The 21743-nt window shown below is 35.4% G+C and overlaps 1 protein-coding gene across 2 annotated transcripts in view; it reads left to right on the top strand.

Moving 5' to 3' along the window:
- ADK (adenosine kinase) overlaps nt 1-21743 on the top strand; it is a 296570-nt gene that overhangs the window by 55541 nt on the left and 219286 nt on the right. For both annotated transcript variants that reach the window (XM_075717813.1, XM_075717812.1), the window contains exon 4: nt 16767-16845. In XM_075717813.1, coding sequence (XP_075573928.1) covers nt 16767-16845 — 79 coding nt within the window. The remainder of the gene's footprint in view (nt 1-16766; nt 16846-21743) is intronic.

The following is a 21743-nucleotide window of genomic DNA, read 5'->3' on the forward strand; positions in this document are numbered from 1 at the left end:
GAATAGATCAGTCAACTGAGAATCCACTGTCTTAAATCCAGGAAATAGAAATTAACTGAAATGTGTTAGAAGTTAATTTTTTTCCTTTTTTTTTTTTGTTGTAGTTACATATATGTAACGTTTGAATCGTGAGACATCTAATAATTGCGTAATACTGCCTGTTGTCTCAAAATACATATTACATATTGTATTTTAAGGAATGATTTTAACTCTGCTACTAATTAGTAAAGGAGAACAGTTACAAGTGGAGAAAAAGAACCTCATGAATGAAAACCAAATTACTACATTTTATTAATGAGGCGATGATAATTTATAATGGTATAATTACGTTCCCAGTATATAACTAGTTGTTTCAGGAGTCCGTTTTTTAAAAAAGCATGCACACATGCATAACTTACACTGATGCTCTTAGGTATGTGCCACTGTGCATAAGAATATTCTGTGTAGCATTCCAGTAGCTCTCATTGCAAGGCATTGAAAAGTAGCAAGTGATATGTCATTTCCACAGTAGGAGTTTAGATTTGTGTTATATAAAGGCAATAGTTAAGCCATGATCTTTGATGACTTCCTACCATCTATGTTTATGCAGTAAAAAACTGTATGTACTTATGTCCCTAGTTCTATAGGGAAGTAAAAACACTCTTGTGAAAACTGTCTTACAGTTTTAAATCCCTTTTGTGACTGATGGCTTAAAGACATTTATTTTCAAAACAAGTATTTCTAAATGTGTGAAGAATGTTAGCTACTTCTAAGTTACGACTGCTGCAAAAGTTTCCTTACGTTTTTTTTATTCATGTGCGTGGTTCATAATAGGCTTCTGTTTAAAGCTTAACATTATAAATTCCCTCTGTAGTGAATGAGAACATATTAATATGAAAATCTTTGTTAAAAAGTTTTGTAAAATGGACACAGTCCTCAACAATTATGGAAAGTTAACAGTTATGAAAAGTTACTTTTTAGAAATAATGCATATTAGCAATATAAATATGTTTTAAAAGGAGTATAAATGTTCCAGATGTTCCAAGAATTCACAATTGACCGCAATTACATATCACTGCTAAATTGTGTCTCCAAAAGCAAGTTCTGCAAATAGAGTTGTGCCTTTGAGTATGGCACAAAGCCACAACATAGTCACTTTTAAACCAGAGGAAGAAGAGATCAGGGATGTAAGAGTGTAAGCTGACAGTACTCCGATTCTGGACTGGTTAGACTGCCATCTGTTGTTATATATAGATAGATATATACACTGTAGCAAAAAACTGTATTTATTTTGCTAGATATAATATACAGTTTATACATATGTATATGTACACATATACACTATTTTCCCTGATACTTGTGGGTTTTTTTGTTTTTATTATTACTTTTGTTTTTATTATTTTTCTTGTATGAGTTAAAAATCAAAGTGCTTTTGGAGACCATATTTGTTACTTCCGTATCAGCTCCTTACATATTATTGAAGGATAACCTCTCGCAGTATTGTTTGATTACTAGAATGCAGGCTTTAAACACAACTTGCATTTGGCTCTGTTTTGACAATAGAAGTTAATCTTGTATGGTTTTTGTTAAAGCACTGTTGAAAAAATAGCTTATTGAGCTATTTGCGGTGTTTTTTTAAAAGATGTTTAAGATTTCACATACAGTTTAACTGATCGCAGATGAAACTGTAAATTAATACCTCATGAGTTTTACTGACTGCAGGGCATTGTTTGTAATTCAAAGCTGCTTTGTTCCTACCCACTAGGAAAAGACCCTGTTCAAGCAAACAAATTAAAGAGTTCACCATGATATCAAACTATTTATTAAAACTGAAAACTCTAATTTTGAATTTTTTATTTCACTGTGACTTTTATAATAACCTATTTAGAACATATTTTTTTAAAAGCCTAAATCTTTATGGATTGCAATAAAAGATAGAAAATTGGTTTAATTGTTGGTCTTAATCCACCTTGGTCAAAATTTTGTATTCAAAGAATTACATGGCATACAAAAAGAGAAAAAATTGCAAGTTGCTTCAGTTCAACTTGTTCTTTGATCACATGAATTTCTATTCCTACTGACTTGTGTATGGTCTTCATACAAACAACATCTCTATAGCAGAAAACTTTCAGGCATGTTTCATGTATAAAGTTTAATTTTCTCACTGCCACTGGTCATTCTTAGAGTCAGGATGAATATGTTTGTTTTCGACCTTTTTTGTCTTCTCTAAATTAGTCAGAAAGGATTTGGAGGGAGGCCTTTTTTTATACTTTTACTATTTTTACAATGCAATTAGTGAATAAAAATTGAGTGGGAAATAGTTTTACACAATTTGAGACATTCTTCATATGGTGAGACTAAGTCAGGAGCTCCTGCTAGGAAAAGACAGGCTTTGTGAACAAAGTCAAGCTCTTGCAGAGGTGTTCCCCTACAGTGTGGTGTACCCGAACTTACAGGTGAGTCAACCACCAGCTTCTGTCAGGTAGAGACTCTTTGTTTGTTTGAGCTCTCCACTCAGTAATGCTCTCTGTGGATCATCCCACAAGACTATAGTCATCATACATGCACTATAGAAATACACTTGAAATGTGTTTGACTTGGGTAGCATTGCTGTAAGGCAGTGAACTTCAGCCAGCCTTTGGCATAAGGGCCAAACGTCTTTTTGCAAGTGGTTCACTCACACTAACATAAATGTAATGTTCTGCTCAAGCCTTCTCAGTAACAAAGCAGTGTGCCATGGTGACAAAGGCTACTGAAAACAGCTGAAATGGCTCATGTACCTCTGCTTGGTATTATGTAAGAACATAGTTATGGTCACATCCAGTCAGTTGAAAGGCTCAATTACTAGTAATTGAGACTGGAGGGAAGGACTGTGAAATATAGCAAGCATTACTGCATTTCTGTATTTATCCTGAATATTCTCCTGGCTTCCAACAAATAATGTTTAGACAGTTTGTGAAACGGAGGTGGTAGGGGTTTTGGGGGGGTGGGGAGGGGTTTTTCTTCCTTAACAAATGAATTTTGCTGCACGTTTTGTCCACTAATTTATCCAGTAATTTCTTGAATCCAGTATGCTTCTGACATTCATGGTCTGCTAAGGAAAGAGCGTTGTAGCTTCACTTTACGTTTTGTAGAAGTATATTATTTTCTATCTTTGGAATCTGTCCCTAGCTTGGTTCATTTATGCCCTTTATCTCTTGTATTATGAGATGATGTGAATAATCACAGCCTGTTCCACTGATAAATTTATAGATCTTGATTGTTCCTCTTCATAGTTGACTCTTCTAGATTGTATCCTGGTCATCTTCATTAACAGGAAAGCATTTCCATGATTTTGATTATGCCTGTTGCTCTTCTGTACCTGTTTCAGTCTTTCACTGTTTCCCTTTTAAGGTGATGAGGACCAAAGCTGCTTATGGTGTCATACTGTTGATTTTCACTCTGGCATGATGGTGTTCTCCATTTTTATTAGGAGGAGCAGAAAACAGTCATAACAATCAGATTTTTTTCAACCTTGCCAACCTTATACGTGAGCAGTAGTATTTAGGTTACGGTCCTTTATTGTTTTAGGACTATTTTTACTTTATGCACACCCATACATCACTCAGTGTGAAGTCTGGATGTCCTCTTAAAAATACGTTTTCTAAAATTGGTCTCATATCAGCCTAAGGACATTCAGATTTGCCCATGGAAACTCTCTTTCTGGTCTTGTCTAGCTATTCAAAATTGCTCTTTGAGCTATTTTTCTAGTCTTTGTGGGCTCTTGAATCATTCTCATCATGCTTAATACTGGTACTACAAAAAGATGTGTGGTGGGGTTTTTTTTGTATTCTGACATGTGTTTTCCTTTCTCCCTCTCCCCAACAGGAGATTTAGGTACCATGGTGGTTTTTTTTCTTTTTTTTTTTGTCTTTTTAATTTTTGAAATATTTTTCTTTATTTGTGAAAGGGGAAGTTAAAGAAATGCTTCTACCACTTGGAGAAGTGATTGTGATTGCTTTGGGTTTCTGTGGAACTTCATTACAGTTGCCTGATTTCTTGAACAGCTGGGTATTCTTTATCTTCCGTGACCTTAATGTGAAAGATTGCATTTGAAACTAAATGAGTTGTTGACTTCGGTTTTCTTCAAAACTTCAGTGTGTGGTGAGCTCCTTTGCAATCTCCTTGTATGTTGGTTTCTCTCCTGTGGGAGCTTTTGTATTGTTACATGTAGATTATGAAAGGAATGTTCAACCCAGAGATAAGAAAACTGAGGAAATGTCATTTGGTTTTCTCCTGTACTTCTAATTATAGGCACAGAGGGCTGGTATGAGCCTCGAGTCCATTGTATAGCACCAAGCTAAACATACGGAGCTGGAAGATCTAAAAGTTTGTCTAACTGTTCTCAAAATGTGAGTGAGGGAGGTTCTCCCTCCTCTATGTAGGGTGTCTCCCCACATGTGGTTAGCTTTCTGTAATGTATAGTCTAAGTCTTAGTTAAGCTCACTTCTGCCTGCCTGCAAGTGATATGAAGTGTTGTTTGATTTCTTTGTAAGAGTTATTATTCGACTGTCCATCTTGTTTCTAGACATGTCTTTTCTTGACTAAACTCAATTTGTTCAATCTTTTCTTATACATCATGTTTTAATACTTCTTATTCTACTTGCCTTCCAATTAATTCTCCAAACTGCTTTTCATCTCAAAGTAGGCTATTGAAATTGGACTTGACAGTTGGGGTCTTCACTACTATTAAGTAGAAAAGAGTACATTTTCCTTGCATCTAACATTTGTCATCCTTACTACTATATTCTAGAAAAATATATGCCCTCCTGCTCCCACAACTCCCCAGCTGCTGCAATGGAGTTATTTGCTGACTGTTATTTACATTTTTGATCCTCTGTTACCTTCAGACACCTTCTCCCCCACCTAGTGATACTGTGGCCTAATCCCAGTTACTTCCTGTTCGGTCCTTGTTCCTTAAATTTCTGTTTCATCAGTGCTAGTCCTCACTAGCTTTCATTTTAAAAGATTTTGATTTTTTTTTTTTCTTAATTTCATTGGGAACATTGAGCAAAGTGGTTTTTTTCTTTTTTTCTTCCCCATCTGTTTAGGTTTTGCTAAGTTTAGGTGCCTGATTATCTAATAAATACTGACTGCAAGACAGAACAGGGTAATCACATCTGGACCAAGCCTGAGATGTAATTTGATTATATAGAAAACTATAAGTTTTAGTTGATGCTTTTCAGTTACTGGTGTAACAACTTAAGAATACTTAGTTTTATTTCGTATTTCCTGAGTTTGCTTATGAGAATGTCACACGAGAAAATGCCAGGAACACTTTTTAAGTTGACATTTCTTATGTCTACTTTTCCTTGTTCCATACTAGGCCAGTTATGTTGTTGAAGAAGGAAATACATATTGATTTGTAAAGAAAATGTTAATATCCAATTAATGGTCACCGTGTGACAGTTAACTATCAGGTGCTTATGCGCTGGTGTTTTGTTCCAGCAGCTTTCCAGACACAGAAATTAACTTCCAGTGGAACCCACATTTCCTGGTCAAAAATGTATTTCTATACTTCATAAAGACAGATTAATTCCCCCCCCCCCCCCCGCCTAGTTTTTGCAGGGTAAGAAGGTAAGTTTCTTCCTCCTTCATTCCAGGCTCTTGGGAGGGAAGATAAATTCTTTCATGCAGAACTCGGGTGACAAAACACTGCTTTTTAGAAACAGCTGACCATAAGCTTCTTAAGAATAGCATGAAGACTAACACAGGCTATCACTAAACATGTCTTGTTAGTGTTGTAGTGGCAGGGTGTATACAGACAAGGGAAGTCAAAATGACTGGTTTATCAGAGGGAGCCTTTCAATGTTGTCACATTTGGGTCAAATGTTTGGATTTTTCCTTTCAATCCATGAATTGTTCTGCTGTGGAATTAGCCTTTTAGTGCTGTTTGGAGCATTGCTTTTTGAAATGACTTATGCAGTACTATTCTCTTGCAGCTTTTCTGTAACTTGTGATTTTTTTTTTTTTTTGGTGGGCTTTTTTTTCCCCCTGTTCATTGCATATGCTAATTTTTTTCCCCAAAAGGTGACCCTCTGAGATTGTGCCTATGGATTGAAGAAATGGACTGAATTGTCATAGGCTGTGGGATGAGTTATTTTTAGCTGTTGGCATTTCAGGCTGGAACACTTCATTCTGTCGTGTTTGTTAATGAGTCATCTGGAGAAAATGGGCTTCTGGCTTTCAGGGAGGGTCTGTAGCAAATAATAATAGGCTAATCTCTGCAGGAGATACTCTGTCAAGTAACTAAAGCTTCAACTAGAAAATATGCTGCAATGGAGACTTATCATCTCCCTGTAAGAAGAAGCATGAACTCACTATTATTATTATTGTATTATGATGTATATGAACATCTCAAAAACTGGAAGACTGATGAAGAGCCTAGTAATGGTATAATAGTGAAACATTTTTGAGAAAGAAGGTGAATTGAAGACAGTTACTTTTTACAGATAGAGAAGAATACATAGGTGCTTGCTAATTTAGAATTTTGTTTGCTTCCTGAAATCTGAATATGTTATCTAGTTCTAGGAATCTTCTGGAAAGAGTCCTAACTAGGTAAGCCCTATATAAGGCTTGCATCCTTGAGAGAACCCCAAATTCACTGACATTCAGTGTATTATTTTTGAGGATTATCCAGCATCTTTGTTGTGGTACCTATTGAAGAACATATTTTAAACACTTTCTGTGTGCAATTCATAGTCTCTCCTTTGACCTCTTCCCTCCAATGTTTGAAAGTTTTGTGCTGATGCAACACGGTAAGCTTTGTTTTGCAGCTGAAAATATCACCACTCAAGTGAAAAAACTTCATGTAAGAGGAATTAGTCACAGTTGTTAATCTGGTTGCTTCATTTTTCTATTACTGGAATTCCAGAATTCAATAGTGCAAATGATTAATTTATAAAAACAACTATGCAAAGATTTAGGGAGAACTGTATGAAAGACAGGGGAAAAAAGACCCCCAAACCCTATGCTATAAAGGAATTGATTGAAAGAATAGCATCAGTGTCGTCTTTTTGTCACCTTTGGTACTTCTAATGCCACCTATGTTAAATCTATATGTTTACCTTCTTTTGTTTACACATCTTCCTCTTGTAAAACATGTTACAAGTCTGAAGAGTCCTTTCTGTTTTGGTGGCAAAAAGATGTTTCCTTCAGAGCTAATAATTTGTACTCTCCATTGATTATTTAGCCATTTGGTTTTGCTTTTTTCAATTATCAATGGAATATTGAGATAAGAGAACATTTTATCTTACCTCTTTCAGATCAATACTTTTGCATTATTAGCATCCGTTGGCCCTTCAACATATACAGTTTTAACCCATCTTCTTATATTGCTGTGATCACTGTACAAAATGCTTTAAACAAATCAACTTTAATGATGTTGATATTACAAGTGTGTGCTGCTCCTAAATAACCCACAGACCTTAGACTGGGTTGGTCAAGATTAGTATTTTACATTTTAGAAATTTGGCATGTATCTACATTGCAACACTGCAGACAATAGTGTTGCGGTCAAAACACTTGAGATGCGTATAAATAAGCTGGTGTAAGTATCGGAATCAATTTAACTGCACTAGCATGGAAGTTTGCATGGGAAAACTTACCCTGTGTTTTAGCAGAAAGAACTTTTCCTAAACATGAGGCTGCTCTGGCTAGACTGCTTCCAAATCCTGATCTCATTTGTTTACGGCTAGTTTGAGTACACTGCACTGCCTCTATAGATTGTCCCATAATTGTCTGCCTAGTAGGCAATTTATGCATCTTCTCTAGATGCATAATAGCAGTCCATTCTATGTATCCAGTCCTTGGATGTCATCCCACCGGCGTAATTTCTCCTGCTTGTAGGAGAGCCAGGTTTTTGTCTTTTCCAAAAGTGAAAGGAACGTATTTCTATGTTATCCCTTGTGAACAGTTCTGGTTCCTTCTTTCTTAAATTTTTTTCTTTTTTTTCCTGAGTATCCTAAGATGTTGATAATAAACAGTTGATTCCTTCTGTAGTTTTCAGTGCCACCTAATGAAAAGAAAGATGGGGACACATGATTACATACTTATCAAAAACTTAAAAAAAGGAAATATATTTGGGAGTACGCATGTGTGCTTGTGTTAATAAATATAGCCTGTGTTTTTGAGCTACAGAAATTCCTGTTATTACCCACTATCAGTAGATTACCCACTATCACTAGGCGACTATCTTAAGGGATATTCAAGATGGAGCTGCAGTGAGAAACAGGGAGATTAAGGATAACTAAAATAGAAATCTTGGTATTTACTACTGGTTATGCTCAAAGAAGGGTTTTCTGCACTCATTATTTGTTCATGAGGAAAATTATTATAGTTCATTGCATGTTAATAGGAGGTTAGAGTGGACGTATACTGTCGTCTTGGTCTGCTTAAATATCCTGATGTATTTTTGATGTTTTCTTGGTTTAAATTTACTGACTGGTTACTGATTTAAAATAATTTAAAATAGCACAAGGGGTGAAGAAAAATAGATGTTTTAGCAGTGTGGTTGAATTGACATGAACCATTTATATTACTGTAAAAACCAAAAAATTGATTTAGTTTGTGGTTAACAACTGTCACCATTGTTTTGGACTTTGTGGTAATAGAGAATATTACTCAGATAAAATGCTTCTTAACCTGAGTGATGTATGGAAACAATTAGTTGATAATTTGGTTTTGGAACAGCTCTGTCTGCAGGACTTCCTGATGTTTTATCAACTCTGAATGGGAACCCAAACTTTGCAACTTGGCTAACGTATTTTTTTTACAGTTTTACTGTTTTGATGTATTTATAGTACAAATTGTGAAGTTACTATAGTAAAATATTTCTCTCTGCCAGGTGTGAGTGTGCATATGTCTTTTTGTCAGCTCTTTACAGGCAGCTTAATATGATTTGCACTGCAGCTTTAGATAATCTAAATTGTAGCAAAGATAAGGTCTAAGATCTCTTGATGACTGAATACTTTTAATATTAAAATATTCTTGGCAAATATGCTATTAAGTTAAACAAATTTTCACTTTGATGTGAGCTGGACTAAGTTGATGCTTGTGAAACAGCAGTTTCAATTAGCATTCACTAAAAGTTTATTGACAGTTAACACCTGGTCTCTACTGTGCCAAGTGGGAAGCATCTATTGCAGTCTCATATGATAGTTGCATCATTACGATTATGATCTCTAATTTGCTTTTAATTTTTGTAAATCTAGTCTTATTTTCAAAACCAGTCAGTGTTACTTGTTTTTCTGCATTGTTGTTGTAGGACAGACTAAGTTACTGATGTTAAAAGGATTAAGTAGTACACTACTTTCTAATATGAAAAACAACTTGCCCTTTCATTGGTTAGTTAGCAAGGAAATCTGTACATGAAGAATTTACTGGTAGGTCTTGGAAAGCATGTGTTCTTCCCATACTACTTATGAGAAGCAAACAGAAAATGACACAGTATTTTTTGGAAGTAGTATTCTTGTATACAAGCTGCCAAATGTATACTGGGAACATCAGGAGCAAGTGTAAATGTTTTTGTAATACTGCTGAGAAATAACAAAGGAAATGACCTTGTTCTTTAGTGCTCCAGAACATACTTTGCGCATCCAAGGATGAAGAAGGTAAATGCTACATATTTTTCCCTGCCTGCAATGTCTTTTGACCCTTATTGCCTATGCATAAAGGCAGGGAGCTATTTCTGGCTACAGTGTTTTGCAACAAATACTGTGGTGCAAATCGCTAGATATATGTGCAAAATTTGAGTCTTGGCTGATCATTTGGAAGGTCTTCTTTCAAAGAGATAGTGGGGGGAAAGCATAAACTTCTAGTGAATTACTGAACTGACAGAAATTCTCTAATAGTAATCCTGATTACCTATCCTCAGATGAAACTTTCTAAAAAAAAAAAAAAAAAAAACCTAAGTTTTGATTAGAAATTTAGTAGAGGGAGAGAAATTTTAGTCTGCTTGACCTATATTGTAGTAATCGTATATAATACGCATTTTAAGATTCATGAAGGTACTCCGTGTATATATAATATGTGTAGTGTTTAGCAACAGAATCAGAAATGTCATCTCTTAATAATCTAGTGGTATAGTTTTTATTTTCATTTTCCTACAGCATTTTTGGAATATCAACAGTGAAACTTGCCTTGTGGTGGCTGATGCTTCTGAGTGTAATCGTATACATTTTTGAGATAATGTAGAGGAGGAAGATATCCAGATAATCTGGAATAAGGGGTGGGGGGGGGGGCGCTTTTCAAGAACACTCACATAAATTTGCCTGACTCTTTGCTGAGAAAAAAAAAAATTGCTTTGAGAAACGTCTTTAAATCATGATCTTTAAGAGCTGATGTTTTAACCTTACATTTGAATGACTCTTACTTTTTCCATCTTGTTTCAATATGCCTAAATGCAAACACATGTGGAAAATGTTCTTTTGGCTTTTATCAAACTGACATTTAAGTGCATTTTTTTTCAACCTCGCTAACATTTGTGGTAAAATATTTCAAAGCTATGAATCTTGCAATTTGCCTATGCATTTTTTTTTCCCCTTCTTTCATATATTAACATTTGGTACTCATAATCCTAACCTGGTTGGAATTACTGGCTTTTTTCATTTGCTGTTTGTTTGGATGAGGTGATTAGGAAAATACTTTATGTGAAATTCTAGTTTGCAACAGTAAATACTTGCATGAAGAGTCACTGTTTTCTGAACTTTGGTAAATAAAGGAGAAAAACATGATAATCTGCTATATTCAATTGTAGCAATTGTATTCCTAATATATTTAGCTTTCTGTTGTGTTACATGTTCGTAGTGCTAACCTGTCTCCAATACTTTCTAGCATGTTTCATTCTTCCCCTCTACTCCCCTACCCGTTCCCAAGCTCTTTAATTCTGTGCCAAGCTAATAAGGAGAAGAACTAGCTCTGGGTAAAGTCAGTTATTGCCAAGCAGCTGTTATACAGTTTTCTCATGTACCTCTGTGATTGTACCTCATTTCTAAAAGGCAGTATTTTTGCTCTTTCAGGTCCAATTTTAAGTAAGAACAACCAATTATATCTGCATCTCAATGTTAATTGGTTATATGTCAGACTAGGGATGAAATAGTTCATATATATAACTGTCCTTTTTAGGCTTTGAACTTTGAACACTGCATTGTACCATTTAGAGAAATTAGGTACACTCTTTAGAGTTAAAAATATGAATTACTTTTCTTTTTACCCACGGTATTTGTCCTAAAGTATTCTCCCTTTTTACTTCTGTTTAAAAGTAATACCTTGTGGTTTAATTATAATGTTTGAATCTTGAGACTAGACCTTCTCCTTAAATCTGAATTAGATTTTACTTAGGATCAAATTATGAGGGCTTCAGCTTGCCTGCTAACACTGACCAGGGAAGGATGTCTTTTTACAACATGTGCCCCATCTGCCTGGCGGTGTGGCTGCCTGCATCGTTCTGGCATTGGCCCAGGCTGTGATGAAACCGAGAATGTGACAGACGGCGGGCTTGTCCAGATGTATGCATAACTACTTCTGCAAAACAATTGGGGTGCAGGTTTGGCATTATTTAGTTGTTTGTGTTGATTTATTCCTCGAGGGTTTTCTTAAAAAATGGAAATAACGTTTGGTACTCTTTTTGTAGTTTTGCTGAGCTTCTAGTATTATTAAACCAGGTTGTATAATATGATGCTCACTCTTGCATATTTTTTCTTTAATTTATGGAGTGATTTCATAGACATACTGACACAGGTTACTTAATTTGAAGATTTAAGTAGATTTTAAAAAATGCAATTAAAAGGATCAAACATCTAACTGTCAGTGTATTTAGTCTGGTTCTCCTCACAGCTGAACATTTAAGCTATTGCCATGTCTTAATATGACTACTTCTTGTAACTGAAAATAAGTATCTGGGAAAGGTGTAGAATCACCATTAATTACGATTTTTAATTAAAATCTACTGAAAATTCATCCAATAGCTTGAAAACATACCAAATCCTAGTCTACCTTCCTTTCTAGAGGGATCAACAAAGACTACCTCCCCAACCCTAAGTTATCTCCAAAGAAAAAGAAGTTACAGGCTTCATGGGCAACTTGCAACCTTTTATCGATTATTTAAGAGGTTTCCATCTTAGTGTTTTTGAAGGTTTTTATAACACCAAACAAAAATGGACAATCCACGGAAAAGATGGTGGTGGTATTATACAAAATAACCAGATTTTTGTCTTACCTTCAGGCTGTCATTATCTGGCATACAAAAGCAAAAAGGGCAAAAATTATTTTTCTCTCCTCTCTAGCTGATTTTGGCAGTTGATTTTTTTTAAAGCGTAGCCCCCTGCTGATGTATGCTATTGAGTACATCTTGGGTAATAAGCAGATATATCAAAAGATATCCAGGGCAACACACCCTGCTGAAAAACAAGAGATTACTTTTCTCTACTTCTTGCAGATAAGTAGCTTCTGACACATATCAGAATTGTTTGTTCCTGGTGCTCTCTCTGTGTGAGACAGTTAAATGTTGGTAATCTATGGCCATTTTACCCTTCAGAAAGAGTTTCTTTGTAGTCTAATGTAAGTTGTGTCCAAAAACGTAACAGCATTACTTGAATTGCTTTAATTTTCTGTACTGCAGCTCCATAGCCTTAGGTTGTCTGCCTTCAGCTGTTGGGAATGTTTAATGTGCTTATTTTTGTTGTCAGTTTCATTTTGCAACCATGGTGAGCCAAACACGATGGTATTTGTTGCTGTGTAACATAGAACAAGATGATAGTCCCACCTCAAAAAAGCCTCAGATTTTGTGCATAAAGTGAGTTATGAGAGATGGGTATTGATCCAGGAGAGGATTGCCAGTCATTAGGCTGCAGAATAGCCTCAGGAAATCTCACAGCCTTGCTGATGACTCTTTTTAGACATTATGGTGAAAGATAGTCTGAAGGAAGATTTAAAGTAGATTTGCTAATATTCATGGAAAATTCTAGTAACTGGACGTTGGATGATACCATGGGTTAGTGAGAGAAAAGGTATTTTTGTTGACTGCTTTGTGCCCAGAGGCTGTTGCAAATCTGAATGTACCGAATGAAGGATGGTATGTTCAGTGGCATGGTGCTTTGCAGGGCCATGAAAATGTAGAGAATTGGCCTCTGCTTGACATGACTGAGAAGGGGCTGGAAGAGGGGTGCGGAGAGAGGTGAGCTGGTCAGAGGGATAGCCGATGCAGGTGATCTTTGCAGCTTTCTGAAGGGATTAGATATTAAGATGAATGCATTTATCTGTATGGTACAGGAAATCATGCTTTTTAAGAGGCGCTGGGAGAAGGCATAGTCTAAGATTTAAATATAGTTTGGTAAGAGGACGCAGAGAAGATGAATAGTGATGCACAGGTTATGTATGGTTTGAGTGACAAACAGGGTGGTGAAATTGTCAGCAGTGGTACTGGGGGGAAATTCTAACAGCAGTCTCCAGTTTGAAGTAATGGTATGGCATATGTAAGAGGAGTCTGTGCCTTTTAAAAATAAGCCTCTACCTCCTGTAACGTAAGGAGGTGTATTTTGTTTAAAAAAAAAAAGGCACAAATTTTATTCTCATTCTTGTTTGTATTCTTTTATAAAATAGCTTCTTCCCTTACTACGTTACACTTTTTTTAATAGCAATTAATTCTGTCAAAAGTGAAGCTACTGAAAAGGCTCACCTTTCAGGATCAAGTTCAATTAGGAGTCAATCCTTTTTAAAAAAAGCAACTGACAGAAGTACTATTGCCTTTAGTATAATTGAGCAAAACATTAACATATCCTCTTTGGTCAGTGCTAGAGTTGATCAGCAGTATCACAGCTGAAAACATATGCTGCTGCAAATGCAAACTTGTTTTTCGTAAAATATGTGGTGAACAAATCCATGGTACCAAAACCAGGGGGGCCTCTCTATATGGTGCTGATTGTGGGATTTATTATTCTGTTATTTAAGGTAATGATATTTTGCTAGGTCAGGAGAAGGGTCACAGTTCTCAGATATAGCACAGCCTTAAGAAATACTCAGAAAGACCAACAATTGCAGAAGTGAAACAAAAATATTATTCAGTCTTGCTCATAAGGTTCTAATTTTCTTGAATTATCCTAAGTGTGATAACAGCTTAGTCCTGAAGCATACACAGAAGCTCTGTTTAGCATTCCCAGGCCTCAGAGCAGTTTCTACAGTTGAACTTCCTTCCTTAAAATGGAGAGTTTTATAAAACCAAATACTGTGTTTCTGAAGCATGCTGGAATGACCGTCGTCTTTTTGCAGGTCAGACACAGGAAACAGTGACAAAGTCAGTGTTCCCATGCTGCCTGTGCCATCTGCTGACATTTTGAAAAATGTCCATATAACTGTTCATTTTCTTAAGATAAAAAGCTATTGGCATTCTTAATTTTGCGGTCATTCTTGATACCACTGGGTTATCAGGCGCTTGTGGATTAAAACAACACAATTTATGTTGTCCTTTTGCTGTGTCATGGAAAATCATCACCAAAAAATTACTTTTCTTGCATCTCTATGAACTTGTGTTCTATCTTTTATATAACAGACCTTTAGAGATGTTGAGTTTACTGTCTTAATTTGAAGAAAAGGAGTTAAGTCTTTTAATGTTCAACCTGAAACAGGGAAAGACAGTCGCCATTGTTTGTCTTATTCTATTAAGTAATTGTAAAATAATTTGTTCATACTATTTCTTAGGTTACATAGCTGTCACTGTGAAATCTTCATAATACAGACAGAATTTTAAGGCTGTTTGCAATTTTTTTCCCCAAATACAGATACCGCCTATTTTATTAATTCAAACTACAAGATGAGTATTTAAATACCTACTCATCTAGATTTAGAGCTGCTAACGTAGATGCTCAACTGCAGTATACTAAGTCTATAAGGTTTAACGTGCCATTAAATAATACAGATATAGAAACATGTCTTTAGGGAAAGGAATTAAAATATCAATTGGCATGCTTGTAGATATACGAAAATAATGGTGTGATTTGGGCAGTACACACTCAAATTGATTGAAAAGGTAAAATGTCAATTAAATTAAAGAAAAAATATTGCCAAGATACTTAACTGCTTCCTGATGGTTTGTATGTCTTTGCTTTGCTTAAGAAGCAATTGTTAGGAGACCTGTTGCTTTTTGTTATTTTTTTCCCCACTCTCAGCTACTTGCTATCATTTGAGGTTTCAATTGCTTGACATAGAATTGGTGGATAATTAGCAGTGTGGATAACTGTGAAAATCATATGTAGTAATTTAGTTCTTGGTTCTTTCTAATTGTCTGCCCATCGGTAGTTTGCTAGGGTGAGTAGCTCATTATTCAAATATTTTAAATGGAAAGTACTGTAGAAATAAAAATGCCCTTATCAGTAACATGGTATTGAAAATCAAAACCTTTTAAACGAACAAGTGATTACTTGACAAATCTATCCCTAAAGCCGTTGTTCACATACTATAAGGAGATCGGGGTTGTGAGGGGGAGAGGGAGGGTAGGGTTGACGATAGCATTCGTTTTTCACTCTGTCTGAAGTAAAGATGTGTCACTCTTTTAAAAGATGCTAAAGGTGAATACAATAAAATATGTTGAAATACATCTAACTGGGAAGCTTCATTTGTTAGTGGTAAACATAGAAAGTTAATAGACTTTAAGGGCAAATCTGTGCTTTTAATTAGGGTTGACCTTCAGGTCATTTTGACCCTCAAATGTGCAAACAAATTTTACAGTAAACATTTTAACTTGCCTGCAGGAGTGCTTCCTTCTCAGTCTAATGTCTTCTGAGGCAGCTAATCCTGCTGTTTAATCTACTCATTTTGAAGTGTGCTTAGAACTTAAAGGCACGATACAGTATTTGTGCACAGCCTCCACGCAGTCTCCACAACCCGCCTGTTCTAGCTTCCTTTTCTGTGACACTTCCCTCTCCTACAGCCTGTGACTAGAGAGAAGGCTGGTTCTTAAGCTGTGGTGTATTGTGATCAGAGATGCAAAAAGTACCCTAGACAAAGAAGAGTGTCTTATAGAACTCTATCTGGGTCTTAACCCTAAAGTTTGATCTGAAATACGAGGGTAGATATTTCCGTTAAAAGCTTAAATATTTGTTTCAACATTCAAACCTAATAGTATACTACTGAATGTTACCAGAGAATGCTATGTTTTTGCAGTAGTATGACTTGAAGGATTTGAAAGCTCATCTGGAGACACTTGGCTTTTCTGTTATCAGATTTTCTCACGTACTAGTATATTTGTTCATAAAAGTGCTTCACCTGTCAAAATGTACTATTTCATATGAAAACTTAAAACATAGCACTGTTGTTTGGGTCAAATTAATTTTGAAATAGACACTAGATCTCCTCAATCTTCTCACTTAATTTTACATTCTGTTTCTAGCTTTAATGAGGTGGAATAAGTATCTGAATGTCTTCATCTCTATGATTTTTCTTCGAGCATCTATTTTATCAATCTAACAGTTCGTTGCAATCAAGCTTATGCTTAAGATAATGGGATTTTTTGTTATCTACTCCACTTGCAACTTTAAAGGATTCAAGCTGATGTCACACTGCTTTGTAATTTGAACAAAATCTAAATAGATGTTTCCAGCTTGCACCATATGTAACAGTAAATGTTTCTGAATTTCTTGTTTTCAAATAACATGATGTCATCTATGTCTAATCTTCATGTCGTCTTCTGAAAACAAACAAACAAAAAATTGTAGAGTTTAACTTTTTTCTTCTCCACCTTTTTTTTTCTTTAACAGATTTGAAGAACTTGTGAAAAAGTTCAAAGTAGAATATCATGCTGGTGGTTCTACTCAAAATTCCGTTAAAGTGGCCCAGGTTTGTTTTCCATTAAAAAAGAATTATTGATAATTTGAAGTGTTGAGTTTGAATCAGCTTGATGCTCTGTATTGTCTGTGTTCATCATGAGCGCTACTGAGTGGGTGCTCGTGATTCTGTTGCTCAGACTATGCTTGTGTTTTTTGACATGACTTATTTTGAAGGTGTGCTCTTTATTCTTTTCACACACTTTCTGTTAAGGTTATAGTTACAAGTACAATTTACCTAAGAGTGGAAGGGAGGGTTTTAAGGAAGATTGAGCCAGGCTCTTGTCAAAGGTGTATGGTGGACGGATAAGAGGCAAGGACAAGGTCCCTAGCTGCAATTACAAATCTTCCAATGATGAGAAAAAAAGTCACAATGAGAGCAGAGAAACAGAGAAGTTGTTGAATCTCTGTGCTTGGAGATTTTCATAACTTGGCAGGATGAGCTCTTGGGCAACCAGATCTAAATTTGAGGCTGGCCCTGCTTTGACTGGTGGGTTGGACTAGAGACCTGCAGAGGTCCCTTCTAACCTGCATTGTTCTGTGATTCTAACCACATTTATCCTGTAAGAACTTGAAACTTTGTCCATAAAAGATTGAAATGTAAAAATGTAAAACTTTTTTTTTTTACACACAAGGATAATTTTTCTGGCTACGGGTATAATGAACAACAGTAATGATGAATTGGGTTTCAGGTATACTAGCTTTTCTAAAACTAAAGTATGCCTTTTGTCACCATACTCTTAAGCATATACCTGTGTGTGTATTTTTAGATTGTGATAGATGTACAAATCCTATAAATAAAAATATACAAACTGTATTTATCATTTTTTTTGTTAATGATCCTGACTTATTAACTTCCAGACTTCCTATAGAATTAAAACTTACTGCCAGGTAGCATTAAATGCACATTTGGAGGAAATTAAGTTATAATTTAACAAAGTTTGCCCCTGCCAATAAAAAGAAAAAAATTCATTAAAGTAATAATTGCTGCTTCTTTGTACAAAATAGTTGGTGCTTCTTTACTGAGGTTTTCATTTTCTGAAACCCCAAATGTCTTAAATATTTATGATAAAAATATTTCACAACAGAGAGAAATCTAAGTTGCATGTGTTTTATTGTATATAGCATTACAATTCTGAAATGGTTATGTTTTTTCATACAGACAGCTTTCAGAGTGCTTTTGGTTGTTGTTTTTTATTTTTACTATGTGGTCAAGCCAATATTTTGCTTCTGATACTTTAAAAAAAACCTCTTCATCAGGAGAGCTCAAGTTATCGGATTCATTCTGTGTCAGCATGACTGTTGCTTGACCTGTGGGGAAGATGTAGAGGTGGAATGCTGTTGATCTCTTCCATGACAGCTGATTAGAGCTCAGCTTTTTGGAGGGAGTTCTGCAACTGTTTATTAATTGAGGCATAAAATTCCACTTTTGTTCCTACATCTAGATTGAGGAGGCTTAGAAGCAAATGCCTATGGTAGACTCAGAGTTTCTAAACTTTGAAGTGTTCAAAGAGCCCAGGATTTTATTACCATCTCTCCTTCAAGTGACCTCTTTGACATCAGCTAATTTATTAGTAAACTATGTCTCATACTTAACTGCCTCTTAATCTATCAGTCCGGGTGTTGTTCAAAAATTATACTATGAAATACACAGAACCTATATAGAGTCAATGAAAAAGATTAAATTTAAATCAATGAAATGTAAGGGTTTCTATGTCAATGCGCCTTTCTTATGCTCATCAGGTTTTGTCAGTGAACTTTTCCCTTTACCTTGGCTCTGAGTTGAGAGCTTCATTCAGCTCCAGTTGCCATCTGGAATTGTATCTGTCTCCAGAAGGGTTGTCATCTCCTAGTTTTTGTTTCAAATAAGACTGAAACTTCAAACAGTTTTGCATGAATAACATAACATCACTCAGAGGCTTTAAAAAGAGGGGTGGGAGGGTGAGAGAGAGAGAAAAGAGAATTCTGGAAATCTTGAAAGAAGCTGTTATTCTATAAGCTTTAGCAGAAGAAAAAAATGTGATGATAGAAAAAAAATAGTTTAAATGTAAACCAAAAATTAAACTAGAAATTATGGAAGATTTTTGCAGCAATATTCATTGGCATGTTGGAGAGAATAAGTGTGTAAGTAATCTTAGATCTGAATAACTTAAAAATTTATTTATTTGTTGAAAGTAACGGGAGGAAGCAAAGACAGATGCAGGAAGCCTGACTGGTGGTTGAGACATAAAGGACCAGTAAATAAGTTCAAAGCTCTGAGGTAGTCACACTCTAAATATTTAGAGCATGGATTCTCTCCGAGAAGACGTGTGAGAAGAAATCCTAAGAATACAGCTCTTATTAATTTCTCAGCTTGTGTTACTTTATGGGAAAAGCTTGAAAAAGTATACCAAAAAACTGAGAGGTATAAACTAAAAACGTTTGTTTCAGCTGTTTAAAAGTTGGTGAGAAATAATCGCATGTTAAAGAAAAGTGTTATTAGAAGCCTGACTGCAATGGAATACGACTGTCTAAGTAGAACGGCTGGAAATGAACAAATGGCCTCTGAAGTCTGGCAATTGTTTTTTTTTAAAGTTCATTTCTGAGTGGGAAGAGTATATTATTAAGGAATGTAGTAGGAAAATTGGAGAGCAATTAATAAAATGATTGGAATATAAAAGGAAGAATTTAAGAAGCAACTCATAAATAAGGTCATTGAATTGTTTGTTTCAAATAGTCTGCTTCTTTAAGGGTCAGAAAAGCAACACTATGTTGAAACAAAAATACCCAAAGGCAAAATGGGTGGGGAAACTTAGAGTATATAATGTGTTTTAAAAGGAAAAATGAAACTGTCATATGCTTGCTTACATGGTGTATGGTGATCATGGCTTCTGTTATACATGCTCATATATTTTGTATCTTTCTTTCATATCTGTAAAGATAGTGAGATCTGTTCAAGAAAGACTGTATTTCTGTTCCTGGAAAGGATAAGCCAACTTCTTTCTAAAAAGAAAAAAAAAAAAACAAGGGGGGGGGGAGAGAAAAAGTCTTAGAAATACTGTATTTATCATGTGTGAGAAATTTGAGATGGTAATCACAGAAAGAGGCAATAGAAAGAAGCTCTGAATTATGAAGAAAACTGGGAAGAAAATGAAGCTTAAATCATGGGATTTGGAACTAAAATCTAAACCAGCATCAACTATAATGGAAATGAAGATTTTAGAAGTTTACAAAGAATTAACCAGAATTGCAGTCAAGCTGTGAAGAGTAGAATTAGATTTTTTTTTCCCCATCATGTTAACAGAAAGGAAAGATCTGAAGTGAAGCCTTGAAGGAAAACTTTGGCAGGTAAGGTACTAAAGGGAATCTTCTTATTTTTTCAATATTGTCTTGCAGCAGAGCAGAAGTTGAGTGTGTGGCATGCTGCAAAAGCGAGCAGTGGTTGGAGAGCATTGTGAGAATCAAAAAGCTGAGTGTTGACTGCCCGAAGTGGGCATTTTGTGGACAGTATCTCAGCAGGGTCAGAAAAAGAAAAAAGTCTGGATGTATCAGGGACAACAGAAAGGATTTTTTTTGAAGAAATGCTTCTAATGTATGATGGAGAAGACAGATTTCTGCAAAATGAAATGCGGAAGCAGAGTCAAAACATACATTAGAGGGAAAACTCTGTAGAAGGAAAGGAAGGAGCAAATGAAAAATTAATCTGTTGCAAAAGAAATACAGAAAACTGTTGGATTAAAAATTGAGAGGATGGAAGATAAATGATGAAGGGGCAGAAACCTGGAAATATCACTCTCTTTCAAAAGTGTATTATATAAGTGTTTTTATAAGTACAATAATCTTTTTAAAAAATACCTGAAAATGGTGAAAGGGAGTACCAAGAGCAATATAGAAGTAATAAAGAGCAGTACTGAAGCCAGTGAGATAAGATGTTTATGTTCAAGTTCTCTGGGATATTAAAGTTGTTTGAACATACACTGATCTTGAAAAGAGTGAGGAAGTCAAAATTGTTTTGGCTTGACCTAACTCGTGTTATGAAGTGGCGGGGGGGGGGGGGGGAGTGATTGATGTATTCCAGAAATGACAGTAACAGGCATAAAAATGGAACAGATAAAATAAATGAGATTACAGTTTAGTCATTCCTTAATGAGTTTAAATTAACAGCAAGTTATGTCTTGGAAATACTAATTCATATTGGGAGAGGAATAGTGACAGAAAAGTGAAGAAAGTGGACACAGAAAAGCGTGTGAGGGAGAAGACAAAACTGTTCGAGAGGATAGGAAATAAGTAATCTGGAAAGAGAAGAACAGTATAAAAATCCCAATGTTGCTCTGATTCTGTGTCCCTTACTGTCCCATCCTTGTTTCTTCCTTACCAGTCTGCTTTTCCTTGTCCATTCTCATCTTTCTTCAGTGTAAATTTGCTCACCTGGAAGAGAAAAGATGGCTAACTAGTACAGATTGAGTACTTTTAAGGCCTTAAGGAAAAGTCTTATTGAAATAAATATATTTTTCATTTAAGACTTTAGTACTGAGTGGAAAAATAGAGAGACCATAAACAATGGGGAGAGGGGAACAGGAATAATGATAGCAGGTTTTCCTGAGTGCAGTACAATACAGAAAACAGTTGGAATCCAGATTATCAGTAAAAGTGCAGGTAATGCACTTCTAGAGGTGCTATGTTACTATTAGACACAGTTGTTGGGATTTTCACCAGTAGGGAGTGTTAGTAACTTCAGACTTCGCTGGATCAAGCTGTACTTAATTGGGTGTCAGTCACTGAAAATTGTATGATAGTACTTTGGAAAATGAGGACTAGAGATGAACTGAATTGCAATCATTTAGTTTCTGGAACAGAAACTAAAGTTTAACTTTCCTGTTTGCTTTAGTGATCTTGGCATTGGGATTATCCTTTTATGCTAATTTTTAGTTT

The sequence above is a fragment of the Pelecanus crispus genome, chromosome 10 (assembly GCF_030463565.1).
Source record: "Pelecanus crispus isolate bPelCri1 chromosome 10, bPelCri1.pri, whole genome shotgun sequence".
NCBI classification, from domain to species: Eukaryota; Metazoa; Chordata; class Aves; order Pelecaniformes; family Pelecanidae; genus Pelecanus; species Pelecanus crispus.